The sequence below is a fragment of the Dysidea avara genome, chromosome 5 (genome assembly GCF_963678975.1).
Source record: "Dysidea avara chromosome 5, odDysAvar1.4, whole genome shotgun sequence".
NCBI classification, from domain to species: Eukaryota; Metazoa; Porifera; class Demospongiae; order Dictyoceratida; family Dysideidae; genus Dysidea; species Dysidea avara.
The window spans coordinates 22,716,505-22,740,583 of NC_089276.1; the positions used below are offsets into that span (position 1 = coordinate 22,716,505).

The 24,079-nt window shown below is 36.3% G+C and overlaps 1 protein-coding gene and 1 long non-coding RNA gene across 3 annotated transcripts in view; both read left to right on the top strand.

The window, feature by feature from the left end:
* The window catches only part of LOC136256079 (uncharacterized), a 236,119-nt gene that overhangs the window by 86,938 nt on the left and 125,102 nt on the right, over positions 1–24,079 (top strand). The window lies entirely within an intron of this gene.
* Positions 2–13,035, top strand: LOC136255462 (ubiquitin conjugating enzyme E2 B-like). The gene is made up of 5 exons (XM_066048236.1): positions 2–134; positions 10,385–10,512; positions 12,294–12,324; positions 12,518–12,545; positions 12,605–13,035. Exons 1-5 carry the CDS (start codon positions 118–120, stop codon positions 12,854–12,856), a joined length of 456 nt encoding a protein of 151 aa, XP_065904308.1. The 5' UTR covers positions 2–117; the 3' UTR covers positions 12,857–13,035.

The window sequence follows — 24,079 nt, forward strand, 5'->3', positions numbered from 1 at the left end:
TATCATGCACGTAGTATACGGTTATCTATATTGCAACTGTGTAACTAACTATTCAGTATAGCTGTTTCATTTGTAGTTGATGCTCAAGAGTCTTTATACTAGTTGCCGTGGAACAATATGGTATCTACGACCAGGTCAGCAAAGCTAACAGGCTTTTTGTCTAATATAGCTGCGGGTAATAGTGTAGATAACTATGCACAATTATATGCCCATGTGTTTCAACACTGAATGTATTGTATGCATCTTGATCGTTTAATAAACCGTACCTATATAGTCATCGCTTAACACCCACACCTTTTGTAGTACTTTTAGCATGCTATAGCTATTTCAAGGAATTGCAAGAGCGCGGCAGATAAGCAAAGCCGGCGAGATTTAGTCTCGCGTCGCCAGACCGCTTTTTCTCAGCACGCCGCTTATCGATTAGAATTATAAGCGCCTGTTTTGAGCAGGCACTCATAATTCTAATCGATAAGCGCCGTGCCGAGAAAAATCGGTCTGGCCATGCGAGACTAGGCAAGATTTAGCTAGACTATATGTAGCGCTGAGCACTGAGCACGTGGGAAACTTTACCTTACTCTGTGGCTATACTGGCGGAAAAGTCTCGCGATGGTCACTGTAATCGCGAATTTTACCACGTGTAACCTTCCCCGCCCCCAACCGTACTGGAGATTGCATTTCCATTGTAACAATTGCGTGCCACATGCGTGCATGCGCATACAAGATTGAAAATGTTGCTGCACAGAATGAGTTGGGGCGTCGAGGACTATGATATCCAGTCTGTAAAAGTAGCTCCGTGAAGGATTGCATTCAGATGAAAACCGTGTGTAAGAACAGCGTATTTAACATTGGTTCGACCAATTATGGAATATGCCGCCCCAGTTTGGGATCCGTATTATAACACTGACATTTATAAGTTAGAAAAGGTGCAAAGAAGAGCTGCTCGATGGATTTTATCAGATTACTCCAGAAATAGTGTTATATCATTATTGTCCTCTCTTAGTATACCTACATTACAACAACACCGTCAGTCATCAAGATTAACACTATTCTATAAAATAATTATAATACACTACCGATCTCCATCCCCTCACATTATCAAAGAACTCAATTTTGTACCAGGCAACATCACCCCAATCATTTCATTCTGCCACAAGCAACCCTCAACACCTATTATTATCCTAGAACTGTTAAAGACTGGAATGAGTTGCCAATTAATATAATAGAATCAAGAAATTTGGATGAATTTATTTACGTACTTAACCTTCACTACTGTAATTAATTATCAAATTGCATGTATGTATGTATGTATTTGATTGTACCATTTGGGGTTTTCACCCCCTGGGCAAACCAGCTGAGCTGACTGCCCAGTACCTAATCTTAAATCTTAAATCTGTGTATGGACTTTATTATTAGATTATTTATTATATTTTATTACTGTGCCAGACCTCAAAATAGAGTATAAGAGCACACTATAGTTATAAAATTAATTAAGTAAGGATTTAAAATGTTCTACACTTGATGAATTAATTACAGATTCCGGAAGATTGTTCCACTGAAGAAAAAAAGGAGTAGTGGTAGGAGTTGATTCTGGTGGGAGGTAGTAAAAATCGCAGTTGGTGCCCTCTTGTATTATGAATAGATGGTCGGGGGAAAAGGATATCATCTGTGTTTATTTCTACTAAATCATTAACAATCTTGTACAAGTATATCAATTTTGATTCATTTCTTCTCTCTGTTAGTCTTAAAATCAATTCTTTCCAACATTTCTGTAACACTAGCATAAGGTAAGTAATTATTTAATATAAACCTCACTGATCGTCTTTGGACAGCTTCAACTAAGTCAACATTCCTTTGAGTATATGGTGACCAGATGGCAAAGGCATATTCTAGTATAGGCCTAATCATGCTGCTATAACATCTTGCTTTAATACTAATTGGACAGTGCTTAATATTACGGTGGAGAAAACCTTTCACTTTGTTTGCTTTACTGGTACCAGTCTTAACATGATCATTCCATGTGAGGTGTTCATCAATTGTTACACCAAGATATTGAGCTGATGTACTGTGCTTAATTTCTTGTCCTTGAGTATAATAATATCCACAATTACATCATAATTGACAAAATAGCCATGTATGGTGTGGGCACTTCGTCTGTAATGACTAAAATGAACTTTGTTTGTGGATTTCACGACATGTAACTATTGGATAATAAAGGTAAGAGGCTAGTTAGCATGATATGGCAATGTGAAATAGTCCCTCAGATGAAACCAGACTTAAGTTTTGGTATCGACGCAAAACCATGCGCATTTGTCTTGTAAAAGTATGTATGCCTCACCTAGCCCCTTGCTGCAGTAAGTGAACGTCAACATAGCGAACTGCCGCATCTCTCCATTTAACGATTAGACGTCATTGCCGAGGTCATTGCGGATAAGGTCCATTAAGCCGTGTATGCATGACGCAAATTTTTAAACGGAAATGCAATCTGCTGTAGCAGCAATGCTCTTTGCTGTGCTGGTATCAGCTGGACAACATTTTATGTGATGGAATGGTTTAGTTCAGCGATGTCTACCGCCGAGCTGTCTCTCATTTTTGGTGATTTTTAATTAGAATATGGACTCAAGAAGTTCGCGTGCTGTAATGCTAACTGACTTTACCGTCCGCTTCATATTGAGACTACATACTGAGGACTCTTTCAACTTCAAACAACGTGCAGTTCACATAAGAATAGTCATTGCATACTCGGAAATCACCAGCTTAGGCCACTCCAAATAAATTCCTTTTTCCCGTCCACCGCCCGAATCTGGTTACTGTCAACTCTAAATATTCCAATATTCCGTATTCTTCCACTATTTTCTGGTTATTCTTGCATACTGACAGGTTTAGAAAAAGCCATCTTGAAACAGTGTCAGCTCACATGTCAGCAGTGCTATGTTTGTTTTATTTTTGCAACTTGAAAAGGAAGGAACGTGTTTTTGTGCAGCTTTTTATAGCCATGCTAGGAAAATAATGGCTTGAAAAGCTGCCAATCTCATAATGAAATAATGGACATGGACCGCCTGCCCGCATGCAAATATGCCTGAGGTCAGGATGGGAAACAGGAAATTTATTTGGAGTGGCCCAGCTTAAGTTGTTCAAGTGAGGTCTAGGTTACTTGTTTAGCAGCACTTCTCAATCAGCATTCTCAAACATTGCAATGCTCTACCCAACTCAGTTGTGACTGCACCCACCGTAGCATTATTCAAGCAGCGGTTAGATGATAGTCTGGCAACGCCCGATCCTTTCCGGGAGCACTGGCACTGCTAGACTAGCTAGATGAGTTCTGGAAACAATCCGTATATGGGTACATGCAAAGGCCAGTGGCCTAGCCCTGGAAAATTGATTTTGCTAGGGCTCATCCCATGATCATAATACTTAACTTTTTTAATAATAATGGCTCCACCCAGAGATTTTTGATTTTTACAATACAACATTTCAAATAAATAAATGAAAGAAAAAGAAAGTTTTGATTGCATCGCTCAAACTGTAGGCAGAGGAGCAAACTCTGTATAATCATGTGTTGATGGAATTGTTGCCAATACTGCATGACACAGCATTGCCACGTTTAACATTAAACAACCTTCTGATTCACATCAACCTTCTGACTCACAGCAACCTTCTGATTCACAGAATCAATAATTGGGTGGCCGTATTATCTCCAGACTGCTCCATTACCTGGGAACATATCCACCTCACTAATATCAGAACATTCACATAATCCCCAAGCACCCAGAGTCTCAACATATAGGCCCCAGTGATTATTAGTTTCTCATCCAATCTTTCTAATTATTATGTTGTGGGAAGGAGGGCATTACCATTAGGCCATTATAATATTAATACAATGATGTACAGACCTTGTCCAAATCGTCTTTCTTTCCTCCCACAAATTAACATTGGTTTTTAGTTGCAATCATGCTCTATCGACTTCATCATAGCAGGATTTCAATTGACTGTTGAAAAATATTCGAAAATAGAATCCACTGCAGTAATTTTCCACAGTTTTCCTGGCAATGTATAGTGGTCTGTAGCATTAATTTAAAAATGCCATAATGATTCAATACAAAGTATTATGACGGTTTGGTATCATGTGTTCTTCTTCTAAGCATGCACAGAATAAATAATGGCTTACGATGCAGTAGCCTAAGAAGGATGCGGGTAGTGGATGAGAAAGTAATGATCACCAAATAGGGGCCTAGAGGGGAGAAGTAAAAAAGATGGAGTTAAAGAAGAATACGTCCTTGTATTAGCTGACTCTGCAGAGTTTGCCAGCCAGCTGGCACCACTTGTGGAAGTAGACAAATTAGATGGACCATCACAATTAGTAAGTGTTTCAAGTTTGATTGGTTTTTTTTTACTTAGTGACATCTTGAACATGGACCTAGGTAATTATTTGTTATTATTAGCACTTTACAGTGACCAGCACTGAAGGTCTGACAGCAACATGTGCTACAGCCTTAAGATTTCCTAACCTAATTTCAAGGATTAGACCTAATGACTTAACCTAGTGACTGATAAGGTGTAACAGAAAAGGGGTAGGCCAGGCAAAGAAGATTGTAGTCTCGCATGGCCAGACTGCTTTTTTTTGTCATTGGGTAGGGAAAAAAAGGGTCTGGTCCAGTTTGAATCACACAATCGTCTTGACACGTCACGTAGTTATGTCACAAGTATGCAGCATTTATGCTCCATGTACTGTAATAAAACTACCATAGTACAACAATAACCACAGACTTTGTTTACTTGTTAATTAATAAAAGACTTATAACTGATTCAATCATTAGTGGACACCAAAATAGCTCTAAACATTGATTGGTTTGTAAATGTGCACTTGTGGCGAGTGACTACTATTTAAAAAGGCATCACGTTTCCTTGGTTAACACTACCCCAATTATCTGGGTAGTGCCAAGACGAGTGTGGAATTCAAACCAGACCTGACCCTTTTCTCTCCCTACCCAATGTCAAAGAGAAAAAAGCAGTTTGGCCACATGAGACTAAGTAGACTGCTAGTTTCTCATTGACCACTCCCTCAATTATGATGTGGGCAGGCAGTCATTTTTCACTAATGAAGCATCAAAATCACAGCAACAGCAGGCTATCTGTCACTTATACTTACTTTTTACCACCTTTCTGTGACAGGAAGGAAGCTGCAAATGATGGCTAGTTATCATAATACTGGCACACATGATAAATTATAGTAGTAAATGGTAGCAGGGTGGAAGGTATTGCGGGCAAGTGATGAGAAACTAAAAATCAACTTTCCCTGGCCTAATGAAATGTACATGCAGTTATTGTTCTCATGAACCCACAGATATGATTTCAGTTTAGATTTCAACAAACAAACTGACATGCTTAAGTCTAGAATTGATATAGCATTTCACTAGTCTGGCAGCGCCTACCCCTTTGCATAAAAAGGAAGGGTCTGTATGCGCATGGTCACTCTAGCATTCAAAATTTATAGCATGGTACAGAAAACAGGTTGTCTTTGACTGATTGACATTTACTTATCTAGTTGTAGACTTGTTACTATTATTAGCCTTTGTAAATATGCGCATGTGTGATTCTAATAATTAGATTGATACAAGGCGTGAACACGTGTTGTAGCTTGTTATTTTCTCTCTCTATTTGGGACCTTCATCAGTCATTCAGAGCTATCTAGCCACTATACAACACACAGGTAACACCACTCAGATTGTATTATTGGCTATTACTAACTAAATTTTTGTGACATTTGATGTGGAGTTACCATAGATACTGTAGGATTAACTACACAATGTGTGGATGAGTTTGTCATGAAGTTTGTGAAGATGTGTTAAGATTAAGGCTGTTTGTAGTGTTCTATACAAAAGTGAAGATGGAGGTAGTACAGAGCCTTGTAAATGGAACTGATGTACTTGTGATGCTGCCTGGAAAGTACTTTTGGTTGTGTTAGCAGCCATTCAGTAACAACTACTTGCTTTGTATGGGTGTTAGTTATGCCATTCTTGCCACCATTATTGTGATGGCATTGCTTAATTACATTCCTTTGTTACAAATACATAATGCTAAGAGTGACCAGACTCTTCCTCTTTATGCGAAGGGGCAGGCACTGCCAGACTAGCTTCTCTAACTTGTCTTTCACTCAGAATAGCTCGGAGCAGTTTCATGTCGACTTCATCTATTTTGAGCGCCTCCAAAAATAATTATTGCTTATATTTAGCAGTTTGACTTTGTGTCTCTTTGTAAACATTCCTTATGATTATATCTTATTAATGGTAAGATTTAAGTGTTAAACAGTATCATGGAGGTACTTTTGATCACTGTCCTGTTTTATCATTGAACATTGTCAGGTAGCTAACTAGCACCTTTCACACAATACTCCAGCCACAATTTACCTCCAAATAGCATCTCAAAGTGTGCAATTTCAACATCTTCCTAGGGTCATGCCCCCAGACTCCCAAGACTGAACCTTACCACTTTCTCATTTTTACTCTGATTCCCCTGGCATTCCACAGGAATGGTAAATGGAGAATGTCACGATATATTATGAGACAGCAAAAGTTTGTTGCTGGCACTTGATCATAGTAGCAGAATTTAAATTGTTGATGTCAAACGGATTAGTTTTTAATTTAATGGACTTGATAGCAGACAGTATGTCCTGTAATTTGAATAGGTGCATTAAAGGAAGGAGCCTCAGATTTATCAAGTGCAGTATTTGTAACAGCTTGTGTAATCAATCACAATGTGTTTAGTGGCAGACATTAGCCAAGTTTAAAATGTCTTTCATTAAGTGTGGACTCCAAATTTGCACCTGGTAGAGTTACTGTGATCTTACCAATGATATAACCTAACCATTGCAGAAGTGGGATATAAGTGCAGCAAATTAATTCTAGTTTTTTGTATGCATGAGGCCATAAGCAGCATATAGGTCTTCAGATAAAGTTAATCCAAGATCTTTGTGAAATCGAAATGAGGTATAATTGAAGACATAGAATACATAGTGTTAAGTTTACATTTGAATTATAAGTAAACAAATTTCTTTTCTTTAAATTGAAATTCAGGTCTGAGCAATAAAAAGAGGATCAATTTCATATATATATTAAGGGCAGAGAGTGTACTGTTATGATTAAAGCACTTAGCATTGTCAGCATATTTTAGTAGTTGGCTATAGCTAGATGTACGTTTTGATGTAAACTAAAAACTGCAAGGGACCAATAATACTGAAACCTGAAACTACTGGGAGTAATTCACAATAGCAATTGTTTGATATAGGAACTCTTTGGTAACAATTAGTCAAATATAATAGTTCTTGAACTAAGACTATACTGTGCCAGTTATTCCCACTGAGCACAGCTTGATCAGTAAAATACCATGTGAAGGCCTTGCAAGGTAAATAACATGTGTTTCTCTGGAAAGGACTGTTGATGGTTTGGTCAGTGCAGTGAACAATTTCTGCAAACTGAGATGGATTGATAGACTTGCTAAAGGGAGCAATAACTTTGGTCTTTTGAGAAATTTTGATACAATGGGTGGTATGTGTGTTCTTAACACAAAGTTGAGGGGAAGAAGCACTGGGAGCATAAATATGCACAAAAGGCTATAGCTTAGAACCTTCATTTGATTCTGTTACTGCCACCATTACAACACTCACCATGCACTTCCTGAATTTCTTAGGACAGGAACAGGACCAGCATTTGGGGGTCCTGCTCATATTAATTACAAAACTAATGACCATATTAGTGATCCCTCAAATTTTTGGCCAATTGCATGCACTCACAGCTGTGGTGGAGAAATTACTACACAAGATTCTTTCTTGCCACTTTGAAGCATACCTAAGATATGATGTTTCGAATCCCAGTGTCTGGAATAGGGTTGTTTCTGGCCTACCTGATGTTTTTGAATATATTATTATGCTGTATCCACTATAACGTTCTTTCCAACCATGCAAACGCTTCTGATAATGACATTGCTTGACTTTAAAATTCATTTGGTATATTGACTGAGTTTTGATATGTTGGAAGCAATCAAGGTACCCTATTATCATTCACTACATCCAGTCTGTGCCAGTTGAGGGAAAGAGACATTGTCTCCTTTGGATTCTATATATGTACATATGTACGTAGCTTTATACATATGAAGTTGACTGAATTTGGAGAAGAAACCCCTGGATGGTACAGAGCACAGATTGATGAGTATTTTCTGGACAAAACCTGTAAGATTATTTATGATGACAATCAACGTTTCTGAAATTGTCACAAGGAATTACCTTTATTAGTCTAAAGGTGCAACCTGGATCTGAAACTACAAAATTTCTTAACTGCAATTTTTGTTTTGTAGCGATGCAGTTCAAACTAAACCATCTCAAAGCTGGAGTTATTTGCCACCTGTTTCCCAAAGAAATGGCTTAATTTGTCCCATAGTGCTTCTTGGGGTATAGTATTTTGGTATTTGCTGCTTCAGCATTACTCATTATATACAGGGAAGCAATTGCAAAGCCATGTATGCTGCCATGTGCCAGTGCTTCCTCTGACCTCTGGCTGCAGGAGCTAGGTTTGCAGCTACATCTTGTACATGTTGTCATTCAAATTCATGTAAAACATCCTGTCTGACCTACGTATCAGATGCTCAGTCTGCCTGTTCCCTATACCTTAAAGCTAAATGTCAGCTTGTGCATTATTCAAGGGACCAATGTTAAGATCATTTGCAAACTCTCACTGTTTGGGCTAAGTCTGGTAACTCAGCCAAATTGGAAAGCTGCTGTCGTACTTGGAATAGATCTCTTCATCCTGGTCAGTTATTGTTTCTGTTATGGGCTGCCTCTGATACTCTGCCCACTGCTGTCAATCTGCTTGGTCCATACAATATAATGTAAAGCGTTTGTTGTGTAATTCCACCAGCCTATATACAACAACACATGTTTATAATGTTACTTTATGTAACTTACCATTACACTCAGGTGCTTTATTTTGTAGCTGCAAGTCTCATTGAGGTCCTAGTTATTTCATGTATATGCAACTAGGCAAAGGCACAAGTGGAATAGTTACCTGACTTTCAGCCTATCACTTGACAGCAATTTCCTCTGGCTTCTTAAAATGTTGAAGACGTGACATGATTTCGTTGTTGGGAAATTTACAAATCTTGGTTATAAGTAAGAAGCTGGTGAATAAGCTTCATTCAGTAGGCTTCATTACTTCATTGTGGCTAAGCGTTACTCAGTGGATTACTAACGAGATTAGTAACTTCGTTACTTATAGTAATAATATGAGATTCGTTACAGTAACTATATTACTTAGTTAACGCGTTACATTTGTAAGTAAAGTAACTTGAGTTATATTACCCATTTTTATAGTGTATTTTGTTATATTACTTAGTAACCACAAAAGTAATAATATTACGTAACACGTTACTCCCAACACTGGTGGCTGTTTAGACATATACTGGGGAGGCAAGGATGCAGGAGGTTAAACATAGCTATCTCTTTTACACCTTTAATTTTTGTCTGGTGGAATTAGTTCAGACAGAAGCAAGACTCACCTTGTTACTGACAGCTTCTTTGTATTAAATATATAATATAGAATATTGACACCTCAAAAATTCTATTCAACAAGCGCAGTTTGGAGAATTGCACAAGATTATGCTTTAGAAATAGTGACAATTAAAGCAGTGGCAGAACTTTTTACACCAAATGACCAAAGAGTGACAAAATTAGCTTTAGCTATGATAAAACAAAAAAATTAGACTTCAGCAGATTTACAGATATATACCAACCTATTGCATCTATAGACCAGTACCTGAACACCGTCAGCTAGCACTGTATATATACGTAGCTCCCTTGTTTTCTACCTTGAAAATCCAGCAGGATGTAGCTAGTATAATACATTACCACGCTTAGCTTACTCAATTCAACTATATATATATATATATATATATATATATATGCTAATATATAAGTGATGGTGTGGCAATAAAATGCGATATTAAGTATATGTGTATGTCCTAAACTAGCACAAAGTACGTAACTGATGTGTTCAGTGATGAAAAATATGTACCACAGCAAAAATGTTTAAATACTACCCTTTCTACTCGGTTTTTATGTCAGCTACTTGCACTTACTTAGACTGAGACAAAAATGGACCTTTGTATAACCTGTATTGAAACAGTATTGGGGCCAGTGGTCTGTTTTGTCTCAGTCTAAGCTGCATTTTAAACTACTGTACTGATCACACTAACATAAAGATAAGGGTCAGACTCAGTCAGTATATATAGTCAGCAGTATTGGAACATGGTTTTTGCTGTGATGACAGTGACTTCATACCACAATACCTTTATGTAGCAAATAAGCTTTTTGTGGCCATTAATTTGTGTTTATGTAAAGGTTAAGGGCAGAACTAAAAGATCTGATTAAATCACCTGATGGAGGAATAAGTGTATCATTATCTGACAATTCAAACTTATACCTATGGACTGCTAATATACAAGCACCAAGAGGTTCACTTTATGAAGGTTAGATAGTTTAATATTATTTGATATAGCTACTGTGTTGTTAGTGAAGATTGTAGATGATAGCAAATATTAAAATAAATTTTGTAATTTCACTCAATTTGGAGTATCACATTCATGACGTTTGAATTATCTTTATATTAAATGTCATATTTGTTAAGCTTGAAATCCCATAGTTTTTGTGCAGCATTCGGTAGCTATGTACTTTCAGGTCTTTTACTGGTAACCAGTTTGCATAATACCAGTGACGGATACAGGGGGATTGCAATGGCTTCAGCTGAAACCCCCTCTGAAAATAGCACACGCCTCTAATTTTTGTGTGGGTGACGATTTGCGGTCATGTGGGTGATACCAAACTTCATACTTTTGCCTTTGAAATTAGCATTACATCATTCAACAGCAGGTTGTTACCTTTTTTAATTTGGTCTTCGACTTAAAGCTAGGCTGAAGTTGCAATTCCAGAGTGGAACTCCCCTTTCAAAAAGTCTGGGTCCGCCTCTGACAGTTATTGAAAAATTCCTCAACCTGAAACCCCCTCTGAAAATTTCTAGATCTGCCATTGAATACACATACATACAGACATTATTATGCACATGCCAACTGCCCTGAATGACAGTTGGTTTGTCTGCTGATATTTATCTATGTACATAAACTGCCAGATATTTAGTAGCAGCTACAAAAATTAACTGTGTACATCTATAGTTGAGTGAAGTTTTCACAGTGATGGTAAATAATAATATGTGAGACATTCTCAGAAAAATTCCCCAAAGCTCTGGGAAATCACTTCTATAGCCTATGAATGGAGAATTTATTTTTGTGTTAGACATGCAGCCACAGAAATACATAATTAAAGTTAAGATAAATTATTATCTTTTACAGGTTTCTTTTCCCAGAACTGCAGTGTGGTCTGTGGGCTTGATGGGAATGTTGTGGTGTATAATATCAGGCTTATCTCTGTTGTGAAGTCCTCACAATTTAGTTGATTTCAACTATACTGATAGTCCATAATTGCATATACCCTATTACTCAGGACAATTGAAAAGAGGACACCTGCATAATGTAGAGTATACCTTAGTATGTAAATTAACCTGGAAAATCAGGTCACCTTGATAATCAGGACACATTATGTGTGTCCATTTTATGCTGGTTTTAGTTTAGTTACCCTCTTTACTACTTTTACTGCATGGATGCGTAGATTGCACTGTAGGGAGGAGAAAACATCCTGACTTCCTGACAGACTCTTGTAAGCATTCAACTGTAAACTGGATGGCTTCAGGATCGTGGCTGCCTAGAATTTTTCACTGCACTTTTTACATGCTTAATATAACATCTTCAAACAGGCTGTAGGACTAGGTGTCCTACAGACCTTCAGCATCTGTGCTGTAAAGCCTTAATAAATAATAAATAAAAGTACCATACCAGATGCATCCAACCTGAGTTAGTGGTAGTAAATTTGGCTGCCAAATGTTATATCCAGTGAGGGTTTAAGTGGCATGTACACTAAAAATGTCCATATGTTGCCAGTGCTACCAGTGTTGGTGCAAGAACTACACAGAGAAAGAATCTAAGCAATTTATACACCATCAAATGTGCCTAAAGGACATTCTAGTGTAAGCATATATTTCTGAGTGTCATTAAAATACAGTAGTTATACTTAATATATATTATACAATCTTGAAAATTCACTTGCCATGGAATGTTTGGATAGTCAGCAATACATGTCTATGATATCATATTCTTAAATGCTGAAATACTGAATTTACATACTCGTTTTATACATATAGGAACAACATTTTCTCTGGATATAAAGATTCCATATCCTTTACATATGTGCAACCAGATTAGTATAAGACTTATACACATAAAAGTGGCTGCCAAGTAGATTATTTGTTTTACTGTATAGCTGTAATTATGAATTTTAGGTTAAGCCTTTTTTATGTTGTACTATGAACTGTACGATAATGCTTTGTATATAATCTCCGTGACTGTGTTCTTTAACTATTCACAAAAACAACTATCCTTTTGATCCACCTGAGGTAGGATACAGTAAATACGTGTAGCTAATCTATTGTTAAGAATTCTTTCTTGTATATAGAGTGTGCAGTTTGTCAACCCAATTCCATACCACTTAAATGTTGGACAATCAAATGGACAAGTGTGCCTCGGGTTACTTAAAGCTAATCAATGGGATCCATCTGAGAGTTGCATTAAGATTCTTCTCCATGCTATATCTGTATCCCTAAGTGAACCACAAGTTGATAGCTATGTTGACGATGATGTTAATACGACATACCACCATAAAAGGAGTCTATATGAAGAGAGAGCAAGGAGAAGTGTACAAAAATGACAATGATAAGTTTTCTGTGTGTTATTTTTCTGGCATAAACTTTCATGTATAGACTAACTGGTTATAATGTGCAAACATATTAGAATTTACTGGCTTTCATTTGGTAAATGTGAAATGTGTAATGGTTTTATGTTGTTTTTGCTACAATTTTATCAAGATTAGTGACTAGTATATTGTTATATTTGCTTTGTGATGTACTGTTAGGCTATTTGTTGGCATATGTGTATGCTGAGGTGCTTATGTGTTGTGTATACGGTGAAATTTGCTTTTTAATGTGGTCAACTGTGTATTGCGGGAAAAATAATTTGGGATGATTTTGTGAGATTAAAGAAACTTTTGATTAGAATAGTGATCACCCTAAGTAGTCATGTTTGGGGGGAGGGGGTGTTTGAAGAGTACATAATTATTATAAGCTGATACATTTATATGTACAAATTGTGCTGTTACTGTGTGCACATTACAAAGCCAAAATCACTTCTACTTTATGATTGGGGATAGAATTCACAGCAGCTTCTGACAAAGTTGCACAGTATTTTAGTTATATCTTCTTGTGTGCATTTACGTAGTTTCACCTGATTTCTAGCAACTTTGAAGTCTTGTGCTTGTGTACATGCTACATATATAGTGCATGCTGCTAAGTGTTATGCACTGTAGCTAATTTGCCACTAGCATTTTCTTCCCAACTCACCAAACTTCTCTGCTGTACATTACACTTTTGTCAAGGCAGTATGATATAATGGAATTAGGAGTTATGTACTCCTAGCTGTACCAATGTGATAGGTTGTTGTGTAACACAGATGTCATGTCTCATGATACAGTGTCAGCACTTTGTAAAATTCCTAGACATTATGGCCAGCTGTGTGTGTACACAAGTAATCACATGTATGATTGCTTAAAGTCCCTGGGTTTTCTGAGAAATTTTATTTGGTTATTAAGATTACTGACCATAAGAGTCCACATTAGTAACCTGCATGAAGGACCTGTGCCTAAGTGAAGTTAAGGCTTAATGCAGGCCTGAGGGTTAGTTACTAGGTCCTAGTAAGAGTACATTATTTATTCCTGGTCCTAGTGATCTAAAGCCTAGTGGCTAATTGGCTACTATAGTTTTTGTACCTTGACAGACTTGTACCAGAGAAACAGTGAGAAATGTGGCAGAAACCTATGCATCTCCTTTGCATGATGATTTGTAAATATTGTAACAGGTAGTGACACATTGCCAGCACTACCAGTGTTAGACCAGGAAATAAATATTAAAATCTAAGTAAACATGAGAAGAGTTTAAGTATTGATACCTACAAAATTTACTGCAAAAGGGTAAACTACTTTATTCATAGTAAGCACAAGTACATATTGTGGTACCTGAGGCCTATGCATTTCATGATTTCAATATATCCATACATACTATAATACCCTAGGTGGAGATACATATATACATTCGTAAGTACATATGTATATCACAGTACAGTAGTTATAGCCAATTTGTGTAGCTAATTATTGTCGTACACTCTAGCATCTGTCAGCCAGTTTTGTAAACATGTTTTTAACTTGAATCTGAATCTGTTCAGTTATTGATCAACAGGTACAGTTTGTGTATACCTGGATTGTTACGGTTTTCTTAGAATTAGACATTGTTTGGGATAGATACTTCTTGGCTTCTTCTTGGAAATGATAAAGAATTTCCTTTATGAAACTTGTGGTTAGTAATATGCATACCACATAAGGTTTCTCTATAGAAACTAAACCCCTACCATTTCTTGGAAACTGGCCATAGAATAGCAACTTACAGTAGCTATTCTCACTCATATTTAACTATTTCCATCATCATTATTGCTACATAGATCCTGTGTTGTGCTTTTGTGCATGGTGTAAAAGATTTCAAGATAATGGTCATGAAGTCATAACATAATATTATGTGTAACAAATGTGTGATTTAGTTTCATAAATAAAAAAATAATTTGTTGTCACTCATACCAGACAAGCTGCTGAAGGGTATGAGTTGAAAATTGGAATGTAAGTAGATTATATTGACTGTAGAAGAGCCTTTCAAAGAAATCGGATTTAAAACCATTCAGTTATAATGCAAAAACCAACTAGCTACATGCAATCAGTGCACAAAGTATTCTACCACTTACAATCCCTCCTACTTACCAACAACATTGCCATCCATTGCACTAGATCTTACTCTACTCATCCATGACTACTACACCATACACTTTTCAAGAACAATAAATAATTGAAACATGCTACCGATAGATTTCATTGAAAAAATGTGACCAAATCTGCGAAAAGGGGTCTTATAACCTTTTCAATTGTGTGTACTTGACAACCCATAACTTGAATTATGAATATGGTACCACCCTGAAATTTGGTCACATTGCACTCCTGACATAGCACTATTTCGTAGTGTAGTAATGCGAAGATGACAGGATAAAAACTCAAGGAGTTATGAGTAGTCAAACTTAGGAATTTGGAAAGTTATAAGACCAGATCCGGTCACAAATTAGCTTTTCGAAAATTAGACTGCAATCATTATTGTAATTGCATATGTAATTGAGTAAAGCCTCAACACCAGCAGGGCTGAAAAATGAAAAATAATAATATACTGTAATAATGAAGTCAGTTTATTATAAATAAATAAAAGTTACTACATTTAAAGTCATCCTGTAAAGAGTTCAGCTACAAACTCTGTAGAGGATTCAGCTACAAAAGAGGTAGCATGTAGGGAGCTAGTCATGAAGACAGTTTAGCTATGTTACAAGTCACCCTGTAGCTACAAACGAAGGGAGCAATAAACTGCAAACAATTCACTCTCTAGACTATGTAACAAGTCACCCTGTAGAAAGTTCTGCTATGTAACAAGTCACCTTGTAGAGAGTTCAGCTATGTAACAAGTTGCCCTGTAGAGAGTACAGTCACAAACAATTCACACTGTAAACCTGTGTAGAGTTCACTCAGTTAAGTAACATAAAGTGTCACTTCAGTAAGTTTAGCTACATAACAAGTTACCCTGTAAAGAGCTCATTGTAGTTACAAGTCATGATCGTCCTGTAGAGTTCAACTATGTATGTAATTGTAACAAATCACCCAGTAGAGAGTTCAGTTACATTAGAAATCATCCTGTAGAGACATCATTATTCTACCTTTAGAGATTTTGTGTATGTTACAAGTCACCCTTTACATCATTCAGCTATGAAACAAGTAACCCTTTTAGAACTTTTGATAATATTGCACAATTACAATTAATAATTTAATAATACAAACAAAGTCTGAGAACATACAAATCAAAAAGTCTTTCTATTTTACCTGCAGCAAAAAATAAAAGACAAGTAAAATGGAAGCTCCATAGCTGGTCCACGGCACTTTGGGGTTACAATTACAAAATGTAGCAATATCTATACCAAAACAGCCATATCGTGAAAAAGGCTGTTCACTGACATTAGCATCATTGCTGCCATTTCTTGACCACCATCTTTGATTTTATATCTTTACACCTTGGCCTTTCTTCTTATGGGGAGGGGGGAGGGCTGAACCCTGTAAAGAGTTCAGGTACATCTTGTCTGTTTTGGTATATAGTTTTAGTATTTATCTCTTGAATTAATTTATTTTTATTTATTAAGGCTTTACAGCACAAGTACTGAAGGTCTGTAGGACACCTGGCCTGTTTAAAGTTGTTCCATAGAATTCTTGGTGCTATATATTAAGTTAAAAGTAATAACTGTGAATTTCCCCCGCAGTGCATGGTTTAATGTTCATTGTGACAAGTAAAGAGTGTTTACCTAATATGTATAGAGATAAAGCATAGCAGTCGTCAATTGCAATGCTACCTGAATTCATAGCTACTATATAAATTGAAAGAGTTTTTGCATGGAAGTAATTGGTAACACTTGTATATTATGTGTAATACTTGCAATATATCTCAAATTTAACTCTTGCATTGATCAGGCCTGTGGTTTTATTTTATTGATTTCTTCACTCAGACTACCTTTTATATAGCTTCTGTAGAGGATAAGAATTTCAACTGTGGATTCTGCTAAATTTATGCCCTCAATAATACATAATTATGTATGTATGTGCAAATCTATTAGTTGTCTACTTATAGCAACTGGAGCTTGTCCAGAAGCATACTATGTAAGTACATTCTGGATATGAGTATTCAACTGATTACAAGTTTTGTCTTATATACCTGACTCCATGTGTTACCACTAATGTATGTTCTTGATGTAAACAACGTGATATTCTTTCTTAAAAATCTCCACCATGCACGCACACGATGGGTTTGACATCAAAATCTTTATCAAATTTGCAACTGGTCACACTTGTCTAGCTACTGGAAATAAGCTGACAATTCTAGTAGAAACTTCTATTTTAATTGGCTTCCATGCATTTGGAATGCTCTTCCCATAATTACTTATCAGAGTAATCCATTCAGGATAAAGGTGATGCTTCTAGATTATCTATGGAATTATTCTGCCAATTTTATTTCCAACAATTAACACTTGCTCTTTCTCATTATTTTTTATGTCCATGTTCAAAGTGTTTAAAGAATCCTCACCAGACTAACTTCAATTTCTTCTAACTGTCGAATTTTTCCCCACACTTTTTTCTGTAGCTAGTTGTAGGTAATTTAATTGAGTTAGTCAAGTTAGTAACTATGGTAACTAATTATTATTATACAGTGAAATCTCACTTAGTGTCAAGTCAATGGTGACCTCATTAATAAGGCCACCTTGTATTGTTATAGTGGCCAGTCCAGTTCCATTTTTAAAATTTTCATTAACAGAGTCATCTCATTAATAATGCCAATATACTGCAGGACCACACACAATATTCCATCAACAAGAGGCCAGCTGAACAGATAGTCAAGGTATTAGCTAATGTAAATTCGCTGCTCCTAAGTACCTAATTTAGCTGCTAATCTGACCAGTGAATATGTTGCAATATAATACACTTAATAGCAGCTTAATATGAAATACATCAAGTGATTAGCCAATAGAATTAGTATTACACTTGTTTCCTCAACAAAAATACTAAACTGATTGGCAAAAATAGTGTGGTGTGTTTCAAATGGAAGTATATGTCCGATTTGACAAGTAGTGTTACCATGGGGATAGCATAGCAACAGTAGAGTTAGCAACTGTTGCTAAGGTAAATTTCACTTTGATACCATAGCAATGGTTGCTAAGTTTGATCGGTCTTTTGTAGTGCTTATTTTTTTTAATTTTAGGCTGCTTAGTAACAGTTTCTATGGTTGTCAGATTAATTTGTAGGGACCTGCCAATTATGCTGGCATAATAGTAAGCATAATAGGTGCCTGAAAGCATTGAGCATAATACTAGCATAATATGCAGAACAGTTATGCGTTACCATAAATTCTTACTTATCAAAATTCATATCACATATATAGGTTGATATACTCTAATAGAACAGTCAGAATAATCAGACAGCTGACTGTTCTATTAGAGTAGACTATATTGATCCTTTCTATGACATGCACTTTGACAAGCAAGTAGTAGTAGTAGTGAACGTCATGACAATGACAACATACAGGAATAGCTACACAGTAAGGTAAAGGGGGTCTAGACTCAGGGGTACACAACTACCTGAAACATAGGTAGCTGGATCCCTGGCAAGACAAAGCTGTATATTACAGTATACATGATTACAACATAACTAAAAAACAGTTAAAAGTTCCATAATATCCCACAATTCTGATGAGCAAGCATTGAAGATCCTATAGGAGCATGAAATGGCAACTTGAGCAACTTGTGATTTAGAGTCTGTGCTTCAGCAACTTACTGTTATCCCATAAAGTGCAAATTTAATAGGGAACTGAGGTATAAATATCGAGCATAACCTGAGCATAATAGGCAAAATTTTGAGCAGTGCAGCATAGCATAATAGTTAAAATAATGAGCATAATCGGCGGGTCCCTATTAATTTGTAATAGGACTGATAGCTGTGGTATTCGGGATTAATAGTTCTTGCATTGTAAACAGGAAGGAAATAGTGCTCAGCTTCTCCTTGCACTATATTTTACTCCTTCCTGTTTACAATATTAATCCCAATACCACAGCCATCTGTCCTATTATATTATACTAATAGCTGTGCCTATAATTCTGGCAATACTAGATTTTATCAGCCACTACACCACAAACTTTCACTGTATGAAACTAATAGTGTATTTATGCCAATTGTAAATTGCTGTACCATGTTACAGCCACTAACCAGGTGTTGGTTTGTTGAAAGCCTTGATCATAAGGTCAGTTTATTCTATGTTCAAGGTTTTCAGTAATAGAAGAGCCATCTAACTAATAGGGTGATTTATCATTTATCCCATAGGTAGCCCTATTAACAACATTTCACTGTACTATAGGTTAATATATCCTCACTGACACAGGATGCCTGTGGACTACTATTCATGCATACGTACATACCTCAACTATCTGTAAGAATCTTTCAATAATGCATGAAGATATACTGATCATACATACCTATGGATACATATGTATGAAATTGACAAGGAGAAAACAACCTGACCACCTGGCAGTCTCCTGTAAGCGTTAAACCATAAATCAGATGGCTGCAGGTTCAACGTCCAGTCATGGATTTTTTCTCCTTTCTGCACCTTTTCAAACATACTCATTATATTTTTAAACAAACTGTAGGACCATGCAGGTGTCCTACAGACCTTTTGAGCTGTAAAGCCCTAATAAAATTATAATAATAAAAATACTGTACTACAATGTACTTGTCACAACCACAGATATTCATGATCACGTACATAAATTATGCTCCAGGAAATGCTCTTCTGCAAACCTTACATTCCCATTGTGCCTATGCTTACACAAGTTCTGTGTATCCATAAAATGAATGGAGAAGGGCACAGAGGGCATGTAAGCTGGGAAAGAACTTTATAAATGACTGAAATTTAATAGAACAATTAGGTGACAAAGTAAAGTCATTGCAAAAGTGTAAACATCCATAGATCAGAAGACAACTGTGAATTGATTCTCCTAATTTGAATGTTGAAGTTAGTGATTGCTAAGCACAGAGTCCTCGGCATATTAAGCATTTCTATTCATTATGCTCTCCAGTTCAGTAGCTATATACAGAAAAGGAGTGCTGTATGTAGCTTTTAGCTTTGCATGTCATCTGCGTTTGTATCAAAATCATTTACAGTATCAACACAAGCTGGTATTATGTACCACAAATCTATATTCCAGTGACCTCATCTTTACTAATAAAGACCATGTATTCATCAGAAATCAGAAAGCTTTAAATTAATGAAAGACATAAAAATTTAATAGCATGTGTATACATACTTTATGTCACTGCAAGTTGTAGATTACATATTCCAAGCCCATATAGCATGCACCTTAACCCTTGCAGGACAGATTCAGGAGCTGGGGCATACCCGGCCAAAGCGGGGTTAGGGAGAAAGTTATCTAGCTATTATAATGCATGCATGCATGCTTAATTTTACGGTGAGGTATTTATTACATGTCAGTGCTAATTAGAACGTAGTTTAGTTCTAATGCTATAATGTAAAAGATCTTGCAGGGTTGGTGGTGGAGCAGGTCAAAAAAGAGGGGTCAACTTTGATGATGAAGTGGTTGGACAATGATTAAGCTACTAAATATGTTATATGACATACGTACTCTTACTGACTGATATCAGCTCCATCCAACTACTGTTTACAAGGTCACTCAATGAGGCTACTACACTAGAATAGATTCATATCTTCATTCATTCTTCCCAACTATAAAGATCTGGAACAACTTACCTAATTACTTTATCACCTGCTCAAGCTTAGAACAATTTAAAGCAAAGCTAACTGGACAATTATTAATTTGTTGACTAATTGTATACCTTTACCTGTGCTTGTATAACCCTTTGTAAGAGGTTTTGCACAGTAACATAACTAATTCTAATTCTAATGTAAAAAGCCAAAAAATGTACTTTGTTCTGCACATGATTGTGACAGCTGTTTAATGTCCTGGTTTATTACTGCATGCATGTTACAGTAAACAGGTAGGTGGCATTGTGTGTTCAGTGTGGATTTTCTTAGAAACACAAATTACTGGGTTATTACAATTAATGGCTTCTTCTTGGAAATTGTAAAACATTCCCTTGGATTCTCCTGTATGTCATAATGTCACTTGTATAGCTACCTATCTGTACACCCCTAAGAATTAATGTCTGCTCAGCTTGATTTGCTGTTCTAAGTGTTCTTTCATATAGGTAGTGACAGCATGTAGAAATATGTAGCTACAGTGGCTCATTTAATTAGATCCTTAGCAAGGTTTCATTGTGAAATTAGTACGTAGCTGTACAGTGTATATGCAATTTTGCAATAATGATGTTGTATACAACTGCCTATTATTTATACATAAAATAAAGACTAATTGGAATTAAAAATATGTGCAACCACTTAGTCCACAAGTCAGATGCTGTGAATGTAATAAGCACATAGGACTGTAATTGTTTGGATGAGGTGTAAGAAAAATAAAATAACCAATTAGCAAGGCAACGTAAAACACACATTTAGGTATAGCTATAGCCTATATACATAGCTAGTAAGGTAGCTACTGTAGGTACAAAATTAATATTTTAGTAGTACATAGCTAAATGGATTGTCAGATACCAAGTCATAAGAGAGTTTGCTATTGTACTGTAATAGCCAATGCAATCAGTGGTGAAATATACATATCTATGGTAGTAGACAAATCCGGCTAAAGGAGTGCTGTAGTGGAAAGAGAAGCTAAGATCCAGCTAGCTATCTTTTAACAGTGACTCCTTTGTACTCTCAATCATTACCTTTGCCCTTGTACCCATAATTGTGTCAAGGCTTCTGTACCTCATAACTATAACATTATTGTACTTTTGTATAGATATGTACTAAGATAGCTAACTAATTTTGTACATGAGCACCAGTGCAAGTTACTAGCAGACCATCAGAATCATTCTGTTGATAACACACTCCCACACATGCATTGCTCCTTGGTATTGCTGCTTATACATGATTCTGTAAAGCAATTAAATGATTTTACTCAATGTTGCTATTAAGGCTAGCTGAACATCAATTAATCATATAATTTTGTTGATTCATTAGCTGTGCTTGTACATACTCTTTGTAAAAGGTTTTGCACAGTAAACAATAATAATAATAATGTACGTTCTAGCTAGCATACGTAGTCGTAGCTTGCTAATTAGTCAGCAATACATCTATTCGTACTGAGTTACCTATATCCTTTGCTTGGTTGCTAGCCACCAAAACCAGTTGATGTCATTTTTCTCTTTAATACATGCTAGTAGAGAAGCATCAATTCCTTTACGTCATTGTGATCACGTGATAAATCGGAACCTTTAAAAGCTGGTGATGCTTGCACATCGCATCACTTACGCTACACCGTAGCTACACTAGTTAGTGCTTGAATTCAGCCTGTACTGAGCTATAGCTAATTGCAATGGGTAGACCGATATCAACTCTTCGGGAAAGTATAGACCAGTCTGATCACGAGAGGACAGAAAAAGAGGAGAGGTTGAACATTTTGGAAACGATGGTGAAGTTCCGCCTTGAAAATGCAAAAAGACTTATGCTGAATGGTGAGAGGGGCGATCAAGAAATACACGCTGGTACAGTAGTTGAACTGAACCATCAAGTGAGCGTGGTACTTTCTTCCACTTCTCATCCTGAATTGGAAACAGCCATCTCGGATTTTTTCAGCGGCAGAATATCAAATGGATTTGAGAAAATTGTTAAAGTGGGCGTGGAGAGTGTTCTTGGGAACAGCAACATGGGCCAACATGAAGGGAACAACATGTTCATAACATGGACAGACAATGCTTTGCTCTGTTTAGATGCATATTACTATCGGTGGAACTTTTGTTCTAAAGCAGTAATTACTAATGTTGAAGGGGCATCAGGGGTTATTTTGCTGACACGTGTAATTGACATAGCCAAGACTGATCCTCAAGTACTGACATGGGCCATTTCCAGACAAGCTAAGCTGGCTGATATGGCAGACCAAGCTGGCAAGATGATTGATGAGGCATTGGTCATTCTTAAAAAAGTGAGTAGCATGCAAGATACAGTGAAAGCAATTGAATCAAAAGAAGATACTGCTACAGCTAACTGATTTTGTGTGAATAACCTTAGTAGCTATAGTTTTGCCTGTATTTGTAGCACATGGACTTATACGGTGTATAGCGTTATCAGTGCCATCCCAACTTGCACTTGAATGTTTCATACAATGTGCCAGTTATTTGAAGTAGCTAAGATTTATGGCTAATTGAAATTTCTTCAAAGATAATGTAAATGATGATCTTAGAGATGTGCTTGCACTATTGGTGTAGCTAGCAGACATATAATCCTATAGCATTTGCTATAGCCATGTGTTCTAGTTAGGTTTATTGGCAAAACAGCCAGGTAGTATAAATTAGTGCAGTTTTTGCAGAGTATAGACACTACAGAATATATACATCAGCTTGAGACAGATTGAGACACTCTAATAGAACAGTCACAGATGATAACACATCAGCAATAATTACAATAGCTTCTTGCTTTGGGAAGAGCAAGTGAAGAGAGAATGATATTGAGTAAATGTGAGCAAAATAATTATTGTGGCAAAAATGGTGGATAAACTGATACTGTATACATCCAAATTGTCACATAATTATATCACGGTTGCTTAGCTGTCAATGAAATTTTCATCCTCTAAATTATAAAGGCTAGCCCTATGCTAAATAACAGATAGCTCAAGTGAAACAAGTGATCCATGCACAAAAATAAAACCACAAAAATCCTGAAATTCGTCAATCCACAAATATTATTTACCTCAAAACTTTGCACGTATACAGTAAACCTGAAGTTCACATTCACTGAATATAACACTGATTACTGGTTGTTAAGTAAGTAAGAGACACTAGCTAGTTATTTTTTTTGTATTTCCCTTACAATTATACTGTTTATGAAACTAAATTACAAGTTGGAGTGACCACATATGTTGTCCTAATTTATGTGATAAATATATATATTATTGTGTTAATAAATTCATTCGCATGGTCAATATGCACAGCTGGTACTAGTAACTAGCCACAGGATATTAGCTTTTTCATTGAGTCCTATGCTTCACAAAGTCCTAAACTACCTAATTATTTTATTAGTAAAATGTATTTGTAATATCTTTCATCTGTTTTAAAATATATAATAAATATGCACAC

Bases quoted from the DNA above. Each gene is read 5' to 3' on its own strand.
- LOC136255462 (XM_066048236.1), top strand. The intron at 10,513-12,293 runs GTTAGATAGTTT...TTATACATATAG, and splicing joins AAGAGGTTCACTTTATGAAG to GAACAACATTTTCTCTGGAT. The intron at 12,546-12,604 runs GTAGGATACAGT...TCTTGTATATAG, and splicing joins ATCCTTTTGATCCACCTGAG to AGTGTGCAGTTTGTCAACCC.